Here is a 12,164-nt window from a genome sequence, read left to right on the forward strand (position 1 = left end):
TCCTTCCTCTATTTGGGAAAGTGAAACAAGAATCAGATGGAAGGTTGAGTTACTCCTACCAGGTGTCTTTTATTCTGTCGGTACACACAGTACAGGGCAAAAAAATTGGACACACCTTCTTATTATTCGATGTGTTTTCTTCATTTTCATGACTATTTACATTGTAGATTGTCAAAACTATGACACATGTGAAGTGAAAAACCCATTCAGGCGTCCACCTCTTGAAGTTCATCGAGAGAATGCCAAGAGTGTGCAAATATCAGAGCAATATCAATAGTAATCGGAGCAAAGGGTGGCTATTTTGAAGAAAGTGGAATATAAAACATGTTTTCAGTTATTTCACGTTTCGGGTTGGCTGCTCTGAAAACAACCACTCTGGTTTGGTCCTCGTCTGAGCTACCTTCATAACTAGAGATGTCCGATAATATCGGACTGCCGATATTATTGGCCGATAAATGCTTTAAAATGTAATATCAGAAATTATCGGTGGTCGGGGGGCGGGTGGCGGGGGGGATTAAGAGGGGAGGAGTATATTTATAGCTAGAATTCACTGAAATTCAAGTATTTCTTATATATATATATATATATATATATATATATATATATATATATATATATATATATATATATATATATATATACTGTATATATATAAATAAATGAAATACTTGACTTTCAGTGAATTCTAGCTATATATATATATATATATATATATATATATATATATATATATATATATATATATATATATATATATATATATATATATATATATATATATATATATATATATATATATATATTAGGGATGTCCGATAATGGCTTTTTGCCGATATCCGATATTCCGATATTGTCCAACTCTTTAATTACCGATACCGATATCAACCGATATATGCAGTCGTGGAATTAACACATTATTATGCCTAATTTGGACAACTAGGTATGGTGAAGATAAGGTACTTTTTAAAAAAAATTTAGTAAAATAAGATAAATAAATTAAAAACATTTTCTTGAATAAAAAAGAAAGTAAAACAATATAAAAACAGTTACATAGAAACTAGTAATGAATGAAAATGAGTCAAATTAACTGTTAAAGGTTAGTACTATTAGTGGACCAGCAGCACGCACAATCATGTGTGCTTACGGACTGTATCCCTTGCAGACTGTATTGATATATATTGATATATAATGTAGGAAGCAGAATATTAATAACAGAAAGAAACAACCCTTTTGTGTGAATGAGTGTAAATGGGGGAGGTTTTTTTTTTGGGTTGGTGCACTAATTGTAAGTGTATCTTGTGTTTTTTATGTTGATTTAATTAAAAAAAAAAAAAATAATAAAAAAAAAAATCCGATACCGATAATAAAAAAAACGATACCGATAATTTCCGATATTACATTTTAACGCATATATCGGCCGATAATATAATATCGGACATCTCTAATATATATACCGGTATATATATATATTATTTTATATATATATATATATATATATATATATATATATATATATATATATATATATATAGAATAAAAAAAAAAATATATATATATATATATATATATATATAAATAAAATAAATACTTTAATTTCAGTGTCCATTTATTTACATATTAACACAGACATAACACTCCTCTACTCATCGTAGTATTTGAAAGTGCAATGCTTTGCAGCCAGTAGCACAGCCTTTGAAGGAGCATGGGTATGGGCAGCATCTGGGAAATGTAATTTGCAGGAAAGGAGTGAGTTTAGGGTTGAATTGTCCATCCTCGTTCTATTCTCTGTCACTCGTCGTCGCCATGACTGCCTCTTCTTCGTTCTTCTGCTTCGTCTCCTTCTTGTTGTGTGTGCAGTTGTGCACTCGCCAAAAGCCGTATACGTTATAACGTGACTGGGCCGGCACGCTGTTGACATGAAGGAAAAGCGGACGTGACGACAGGCTGTCCTCACTCAGGTCCGCACGGACCTGGAGGGGGCGTGCCTTAAATCCGGCTGGAAATCAGGAGAAATTCGGGAGAATGGTTGTCCCGGGAGATTTTCGGGAGAGGCACTGAAATTTGGGAGTCTCCCGGAAAATTCGGGAGGGTTGGCAAGTATGGTAATAATAATGTGCAGCATTTACCTTTGAGCGTGGCCTTCTACGGTATCTGCAGCAAACACGTCATTAGCAGCTTTTCCATATTTTTATGGATAAATGTCCGCCGCTTAGATATTACTTTAAAGGCCTACCGAAATGAAATGTTTTTATTTAAACGGGGATAGCAGATCCATTCTATGTGTCATACTTGATCATTTCGTGATATTGTCATATTTTTGCTGAAAGGATTTAGTAGAGAACATCGACGATAAAGGTCGCAACTTTTGGTCGCTGATAAAAAAAAAGCCTTGCCTATACCGGAAGTAGCGTGACGTCACCGGAGGAAGGACTCCTCACATTTTCCCATTGTTTACAATGCAGCGAGAGAGATTCGGACCGAGAAAGCGACTATTACCCCATTAATTTGAGCGAGGATGAAAGATTTGTGGATGAGGAAAGTGAGAGTGAAGGACTACAGGGCAGTGCAGGACGTATCTTTTTTCGCTCTGACCGTAACTTAGGTACAAGGGTTCATTGGATTCCACACGTTCTCCTTTTTCTATTGTGGATCACGGATTTGTATTCTAAACCACCTGGGATACTATATCCTCTTGAAAATGAGCGTCGAGAACGCGAAATGGACATTCAGTGCCTTTTATCTCCACGACAATACATCGGCGAAGCACTTTAGCTACTGAGCTAACGTGATAGCATCGGGCTCAAATGCAGATAGAAACAAAATAAATAAACCCCTGACTGGAAGGATAGACAGAAGATCAACAATACTATTAAACCATGGACATGTAAATACACGGTTAATAATTCCCAGCTTGGCGAAGCTTAACAATGCTGTTGCTAACGACGCCATTGAAGCTAACTTAGCAACGGGACCTTGACAGAGCTATGATAAAAACATTAGCGCTCCACCTACGCCAGCCAGCCCTCATCTGCTCATCAACACCCGTGCTCACCTGCGTTCCAGCGATCGACGGAAGGACGAAGGACTTCACCCGATCATCCGTGCGGTCGGCGGCTAGCGTCGGCTAGCGCGTCTGCTATCCAAGTCAAAGTCCTCCTGGTTGTGTTGCTACAGCCAGCCGCTAATACACCGATCCCAGCTACAAATGTTGTAGTGATTGATTTTATACACCTGTGAAGTGATTAGGACACCTGATTCTGATCATTTGGATGGGTGTCCAAATACTTTTGGCAATACAGTGTAGCTCCACATTGGATTACTATACTTTTCCAGTGGTTTCTTGTGTATCACATTAGGATGTTAGGAGTAACTACCATTGGGATCCCCTAGAAGGGGGGGGGGGGGGGGTTACCCACATATGCGGTCCTCTCCAAGGTTTCTCATAGTCATTCACATTGACGTCCCACTGGGGTGAGTTTTCCTTGCCCGTATGTGGGCTCTGTACCCACATATGCGGTCCTCTCCAAGGTTTCTCATAGTCATTCACATTGACGTCCCACTGGGGTGAGTTTTCCTTGCCCATATGTGGGCTCTGTACCCACATATGCGGTCCTCTCCAAGGTTTCTCATAGTCATTCACATTGACGTCCCACTGGGGTGAGTGTTCCTTGCCCGTATGTGGGCTCTGTGCCCACATATGCGGTCCTCTCCTAGGTTTCTCATAGTCATTCACATTGACGTCCCACTGGGGTGAGTTTTCCTTGCCCGTATGTGGGCTCTGTACCCACATATGCGGTCCTCTCCAAGGTTTCTCATAGTCATTCACATTGACGTCCCACTGGGGTGAGTTTTCCTTGCCCGTATGTGGGCTCTGTACCCACATATGCGGTCCTCTCCAAGGTTTCTCATAGTCATTCACATTGACGCCCCACTGGGGTGAGTTTTCCTTGCCCGTATGTGGGCTCTGTACCCACATATGCGGTCCTCTCCAAGGTTTCTCATAGTCATTCACATTGACGTCCCACTGGGGTGAGTTTTCCTTGCCCGTATGTGGGCTCTGTACCCACATATGCGGTCCTCTCCAAGGTTTCTCATAGTCATTCACATTGACGTCCCACTGGGGTGAGTTTTCCTTGCCCGTATGTGGGCTCTGTACCCACATATGCGGTCCTCTCCAAGGTTTCTCATAGTCATTCGCATTGACGTCCCACTGGGGTGAGTTTTCCTTGCCCGTATGTGGGCTCTGTACCCACATATGCGGTCCTCTCCAAGGTTTCTCATAGTCATTCACATTGACGTCCCACTGGGGTGAGTTTTCCTTGCCCGTATGTGGGCTCTGTACCCACATATGCGGTCCTCTCCAAGGTTTCTCATAGTCATTCACATTGACGTCCCACTGGGGTGAGTTTTCCTTGGCCGTATGTGGGCTCTGTACCGAGGATGTCGTTGTGGCTTGTACAGCCCTTTGAGACACTTGTGATTTAGGGCTATATAAATAAACATTGATTGATTGATTGATTGATTCCTGAATGACGCAACAGTGCCATGAAAGAAACCCAGAGAAAGCTCGATAATCACCTGTAAAAAAGATTGTTTATGTATTTTCCTCGCATTTATTTGTAAGCTCTTAGATTTGACTGTTGGCCAAGGGCCTTCCTCGAGTTGTCGAATCAGTCCTCCGCTTCTATTTTTCCGAGCGCTGGTTTAAATTTATGCCCGCAGATAGATGTGATGTGAGCAGGACTGCGGCTGATAAGAGAGGCCTGAGACTTCCCTGCGGGCCCATTCACCGACACCTAGACAAATTCACTCGACACCCTTTTCTTACGGCGCATACTTGGTTGATCATAAGTGAGCTCTTATGATCTCTGGGGAACACTGGCGCCTATTTAACACCCGTACACTGAACTTGTTGTTCTAAATCAGGAGTGTCAAACTCATTTTCATTCAATTGTACACTTTGAAAAATGACAATAGACTTTACGGTCAAATTTAAGTTTTTTTTTTTACAGAATATTACTGTAAATTTAAAAAAATATATATATATATTTTACGGCTAAACTGCCAGTTGGTGTTTTTTTTACCTTAAAATCTACGGTTGTTGTTTTTACAGATTATTACTTTAAAGGCCTACTGAAAGCCACTACTAGCGACCACGCAGTCTGATAGTTTATATATCAATGATGAAATCTTAACATTGCAACACATGCCAATACGGCCGGGTTAACTTATAAAGTGACATTTTAAATTTCCCGCTAAACTTCCGGTTGAAAACGTCTATGTATGATGACGTATGCGAGTGACGTCACTAGTTAAACGGAAGTATTGGTACACCTTTGAATCCAATACAAAAAAGCTCTGTTTTCATCTCAAAATTCCACAGTATTCTGGACATCTGTGTTGGTGAATCTTTTGCAATTTGTTTAATGAACAATGGAGACTGCAAAGAAGAAAGTTGCAGGTGGGATCGGTGTATTAGCGGCTGGCTGCAGCAACACAACCAGGAGGACTTTGACTTGGATAGCAGACGCGCTATCCGACGCTAGCCGCCGACCGCACGGATGTTCGGGTGAAGTCCTTCGTCCTTCCGTCGATCGCTGGAACGCAGGTGAGCACGGGTGTTGATGAGCAGATGAGGGCTGACTGGCGTAGGTGGAGCGCTAATGTTTTTATCATAGCTCTGTGAGGTCCCGTTGCTAAGTTAGCTTCAATGGCGTCGTTAGCAACAGCATTGTTAATCTTCGCCAAGCCGGAAAGCATTAACCGTGTAGTTACATGTCCAGGGTTTAATAGTATTGTTGATTTTCTGTCTATCTTTCCAGTCAGGGGTATATTTATTTTGTTTATATCTGCATTTGAGCCCAATGCTATCACGTTAGCTCCGTAGCTAAAGTGTTTCGCCGATGTATTGTCGTGGAGATAAAAGTCACTGTGAATGTCCATTTCGCGTTCTCGACTCTAGTTTTCAAGAGGATATAGTATCCCAGGTGGTTTAAAATACAAATCCGTGATCCACAATAGAAAAAGGAGAAAGTGTGGAATCCAATGAACCCTTGTACCTAAGTTACGGTCAGAGCGAAAAAAGATACGTCCTGCACTGCACTCTAGTCCTTCACTCTCACTTTCCTCATCCACAAATCTTTCATCCTCGCTCAAATGAATGGGGTAATCGTCTCTTTCTCGGTCCGGATCTCTCTCGCTGCTGGTGTAAACAATGGGGAAATGTGATCAGCACTCCAGCCTGTGACGTCACGCTACTTCCGGTATAGGCAAGGCTTTTTTATCAGCGACCAAAAGTTGCGAACTTTATCGTCGTTGTTCTCTACTAAATCCTTTCAGCAAAAATATGGCAATATCGCGAAATGATCAAGTATGACACATAGAATGGATCTGCTATCCCCGTTTAAATAAAAAAAAATCATTTCAGTAGGCCTTTAAATGGGAAAAAAGATACCAACATTTTTTTAACGTTAAAAAAAATGGCAGCTCAGTTGCCAGAATATCAAATAAAAACAGCGGTACTGTTTTTCCCATTTAAGAGTAATATGTTGTAAAAAAAACAAAAAACAAAAAAAACACTGTAAATTTTACAGTAAAATTCTACAGTTTTTTCATTTACCATATTATGTTGTAAAAAAAACAACAACTGTATATTTTACAGTGAAATTCTGATAACTGAGTTGCCAGTTTTTTCCTGTATAAAAACAGTGGTACAGTTTTTCCATTTACCATAATATGTTGTAAATAAACCTGTATATTTTACAGTGAAATTCTGGTGACTGAGTTGCCAGTTTTTACTGCAAAATAAACAGATTTTTTTTTTTTTTTTACAGTTCAAAAATTGATTTTTCTCCATGTGGCCCCCCGATCTAAAAATGAGTTTGACACCCCTGATTTAGGCGTTTGTGGGCTGTAAAATAATAAATAAATGGGATGGTCCCCTGCTGGCCCCACTATGGACTGGACTCTCACTATTATGCTAGATCCACTATGGACTGGACTCTCACTATTGTGTTAGATCCACTATGGACTGGACTCTCACTATTATGTTAGATCCACTATGGACTGGACTCTCACACTATTATGTTAGATCCACTATGGACTGGACTCTCACTATTATGTTAGATCCACTATGGACTGGACTCTCACACTATTATGTTAGATCCACTATGGACTGGACTCCCACTATTATGTTAGATCCACTATGGACTGGACTCTCACACTATTATGTTAGATCCACTATGGACTGGACTTTCACAATATTATGTTAGATCCACTATGGACTGGACTCTCACTATTATGTTAGATCCACTATGGACTGGACTCTCACACTATTATGTTAGATCCACTATGGACTGGACTTTCACAATATTATGTTAGATCCACTATGGACTGGACTCTCACTATTATGTTAGATCCACTATGGACTGGACTCTCACACTATTATGTTAGATCCACTATGGACTGGACTCTCACTATTATCTTAGATCCACTATGGACTGGACTCTCACTATTATGTTAGATCCACTATGGACTGGACTCTCACTAATATATGATAGTATATATCTGTATCATGAATCAATTTAAGTGGACCCCAACTTAAACAAGTTGAAAAACTTATTCGGGTGTTACCATTTAGTGGTCAATTGTACGGAATATGTACTTCACTGTGCAATCTACTAACAAAAGTCTCAATCAATCAATCAGATCCACTATGGACTGGACTCTCACTATTATGTTAGATCCATTATGGACTGGACTCTCACTATTATGTTAGATCCACTATGGACTGGACTCTCACTATTATGTTAGATCCACTATGGACTGGACTCTCACACTATTATGTTAGATCCACTATGGACTGGACTCTCACTATTATGTTAGATCCACTATGGACTGGACTCTCACTATTATGTTAGATCCACTATGGACTGGACTCTCACTATTATGTTAGATCCACTATGGACTGGACTCACACTATTATGTTGGATCCACTATGGACTGGACTCTCACTATTATGTTAGATCCACTATGGACTGGACTCTCACTATTATGTTAGATCCACTATGGACTGGACTCTCTCACTATTATGTTAGATCCACTATGGACTGGACTTTCACAATATTATGCTAGATCCACTCGACGTCCATTGCACCTGTCGCCCTAGAGGTGGGGGGGTCACCCACATCTGCGGTCCTCTCCAAGGTTTCTCTTGTCATCCCACAGGGTTGAGTTTTTCCTTGCCCTGATGTGGAATCTGAACCGAGGATGTCGTTGTGGCTTGTGCAGCCCTTTGAGACACTTGTGATTTAGGGCTATATAAACAAACATTGATTGATAAAAAAGATCATGTGGTGGGCCAAATCCGGCCCTCGGACCTTGAGTTTTTACACCAATGTTCTAAATGATTGTTCCTCCTTCACCCTCAGGCCCAGAGACGAGAGTCACCCGACGGTGACGGCTGACGGAATGGTGGACAACCTGGCCCAGGCGGTGGACATGATCCTCAGTCAGAGACGCTGAGAGCAAGGTCTTGGAGGGGAAAGAAAGAAAGAAAAAGGCCTGGCAGGTTCCACAAGTAACGCTAAATCCCTGGTAGGTCAGTCTGGTTCACCGTGAATGTGTCAGTGCATGAATGGCATAGGTGGAATACCTCCGTCTGACGTGGACGTGCCTTAGAGGAGCTGCCGACTGACACAGAGTGACGCTAATGTTACTGTCAGGCTGGAAGCGGCCAGCTAAAAACGTCGCTTTTTGACATCAAAATAGTGTAATGTTGAGTGTCAAGCCGGATAAAGACATGGAATACACCAATTGGTGCAGAGTGTTTCCAACAAAGTGGAAATTAAACACGCACTTTTGTGTGTCTGTAGCTTCAATACTAACGTCTCTTATAAGTGCTTTCTCCACCTTTTACATATACGTCTGCAATAATCCAATAAAAGCCATACCCTCCTTACATCCAGTGTCCTCCACTGCAGGGTTCCCCAACCTTAATTTTTCCACCAGGGACCGGTTTAATGTGTGCATTATTTTCAAAAATAATTTGCATGAAAAATTAGCTTTTGGCACATTAACATTTTATATGGAGATGTGTAGGGATGATGTTTGATAAGGAATTATCGAGTTGGAGCCTATTATCGAATCCTCTTATCGAACCGATTCCTTATCGATTCTCTTACCGAGTCCAGATAGGTTGTTGTATATGGAAAAAAACACCCAATATTTGGTTTAACAAAAGCTTGCTTTTATTGTATAATAAAAAAATAAAATCTAATAAATAAATAAATATTGACTGTTACCCACCTAAAAAAATAAAATAAATAAATATTGACTGTTACCCAAAGTATATTAAGTGGGATTTTTCAGAGAAACAAATATATACAGTAACACAAAAACAAGCTGTCTCTGTGATCACTATAGGTGTATAAATAATAATATAGTGTTAAATAAAATCAGTCCCTTGGGCACAAAACTGAAAATAATACAGCTCTCCAAAAAGTGCACTTCTGCTGCTATTGGAACATAACTGTTTGTTATGATGCTTTGACATTTTTGCACTTTTATTTCTTTATTGAAAGAAAATTCTATGAAGAGAAAAGTTGTTTGCAAATGTGGTTACAATGCTAAAAAGTGAAAAGTTAAAGCTAAAAAAAGAAATACACTTTATTGAGTTAACATTATTTCTTTATGGGGGAAAAATGTTATGAGCTAGAGAATATAACAACTACACTACCCAGCATGCAACGGGAGTTACGAGCATGCGCGGTAGCCCCGAAAAGTGTTGCATGTTGCCACGCTGTGAAAATAAACGTCAAGAACTCAGCCAACACGCCTCGTCTGCATTATTTATAATTAGACAGACAACACATCTACAGTGTGATTTTGTTTTGTTTACAAGGAAAGAAAAACAAAAGTTAAAAAAGGGAGATGTGTTGTATATATATGTATGTGCTGCGGTAGTTTTAAGAACGTTGCGACAGCTGCCGTAAAGGAGGTGCGTTGCTAGCCTGGTTGCTATGTTTCCGGTTGGTGGTAAAAGTGTTGGTCATGTGTTTTACCCTGCTCAAATCTCTCAGTAAAGTTATTCCATGGATTATAGCTTTTGTTTTGAACTTTATTACACTTTGGAGCGCTTTTTCCCATCCATTGTTTTCCTGCTTTCGCTATCTGCGCCTAATGACTGAGCTACGTGACGTCATTTCTTGTGATGTCCCACGGAGCATTTCTGGTCGGGACGGGATTCGAATAAAGAATCAACTCTTTTCCTTTACTATAGTGGTCTCGATAACGGGTACCAGTTCTCAAAAAGGAATTCGAGTCCGAGGACTCTGTTCTTTTCTTATCAAACAACCGGGAAAACCGGTTTCGAGTATCATCCCTAGAGATGTCCGATAATATCGGCCAATAAATGCTTTAAAATGTAATATCGGAAAATATTGGTTTCAAAATTATCGGTATCGGTTTCAAAAAGTAAAATGTATGACTTTTTAAAACGCCGCTGTGTACACGGACGTAGGGAGAAGTACAGAGCGCCAATAAACCTTAAAGGCACTGCCTTTGCGTGCCGGCCCAATCACATAATATCTATGGCTGAGGTGGACGTATAAACAACTTTAACACTGTTACAAATATGCGCCACACTGTGAACCCACACCAAACAAGAATGACAAACACATTTCGGGAGAACATCCGCACCGTAACACAACATAAACACAACAGAACAAATACCCAGAACCCCTTGCAGCACTAACTCTTCCGGGACGCTACAATATACACCCCCCGCTACCCCTTACAACCCCGCCCACCTCAACCTCCTCATGCTCTCTCAGGGAGAGCATGTCCCAAATTCCAAGCTGCTGTTTTGAGGCATGTTAGAAAAAATAATGCACTTTGTGACTTCAATAATAAATATGGCAGTGCCATGTTGGCATTTTTTTTCCCCCATAACTTGAGTTGATTTATTTTGGAAAACCTTGTTACATTGTTTAATGCATCCAGCGGGGCATCACAACAAAATTAGGCATAATAATTAGGGATGTCCGATAAAGGCTTTTTGCCGATATCCGATATGCCGATATTGTCCAACTCTTTAATTACCGATACCGATATCAAACGATACCGATATCAACCGATATATGCAGTCGTGGAAGTAACACATTATTATGCCTAATTTGGACAACCAGGTTTGGTGAAGATAAGGTACTTTTTAAAAAAATGAATCAAATAAAATAAGATAAATAAATTAAAAACATTTTCTTGAATAAAAAAGAAAGTAAAACAACATAACATTGTGAAAGTCCAGTCCACAGTGGATCCAACACATCAGCGGGAGTCCAGTCCACAGTGGGGCCAGCAGGAAACCATCCCGAGCGGAGACGGGTCAGCAGCGCAGAGATGTCCCCAACCGATGCACAGGCTAGTGGTCCACCCGGGGTCCCGACTCTGGACAGCCAGCACTTCATCCATGGCCACCGGACCTATGCAACTCCACCTCGCAAGGGACAGGGGAGAAGAGGAGAGAAGAAAAGAAACGGCAGATCAACTGGTCTAAAAAAAGGGGGGTCTATTTAAAGGCTAGATTATACAAATGAGTTTTAAGATGGGACTTAAATGCTTCTACTATTACATTTTAAAGCATTTATCAGCCGATAATATCGGCCCCTCGGCCGGCCGATATTATCGGACATCTCTAATTATTATGCCTAATTTGGACAACCATGTATGGTGAAGATAAGGTACTTTTTAAAAATAATAATAAAATAAGATAACTAAATTAAAAACATTTTCTTGAATAAAAAAGAAAGTAAAACAATATAAAAACAGTTACATAGAAACTAGTAATTAATGAAAATGAGTAAAATTAACTGTTAAAGGTTAGTACTATTAGTGGAGCAGCAGCACGCACAATCATGTGTGCTTACGGACTGTATCCCTTGCAGAACCAGAATATTGATAACAGAAAGAAATGGGGGGAGGGAGGTTTTTTGGGTTGGTGCACTAATTGTAAGTGTATCTTGTGTTTTTTATGTTGATTTAATAAAAAAAAACAAAAAACGATACAGATAATAAAAAAACCGATACCGATAATTTCCGATATTACATTTTAACGCATTTATCGGCCGATAATATCGGCAGGCCGATATTATCGGACATCCCTAGTT

At 40.1% G+C, this 12,164-nt stretch overlaps 1 protein-coding gene across 1 annotated transcript in view; it reads left to right on the plus strand.

Annotated features, from left to right (window-relative positions):
* The window catches only part of lhpp (phospholysine phosphohistidine inorganic pyrophosphate phosphatase), a 60,528-nt gene extending 51,168 nt beyond the window's left edge, over nt 1-9,360 (plus strand). Inside the window, exon 7 of the mRNA XM_062055345.1 lies at nt 8,430-9,360. Coding sequence (XP_061911329.1) covers nt 8,430-8,523 — 94 coding nt within the window. The 3' untranslated portion in view covers nt 8,524-9,360. The remainder of the gene's footprint in view (nt 1-8,429) is intronic.
* The last annotated feature ends 2,804 nt before the right edge of the window (nt 9,361-12,164 follow it).

The sequence above is a fragment of the Entelurus aequoreus genome, linkage group LG08, assembly GCF_033978785.1.
Source record: "Entelurus aequoreus isolate RoL-2023_Sb linkage group LG08, RoL_Eaeq_v1.1, whole genome shotgun sequence".
NCBI lineage: Eukaryota > Metazoa > Chordata > Actinopteri > Syngnathiformes > Syngnathidae > Entelurus > Entelurus aequoreus.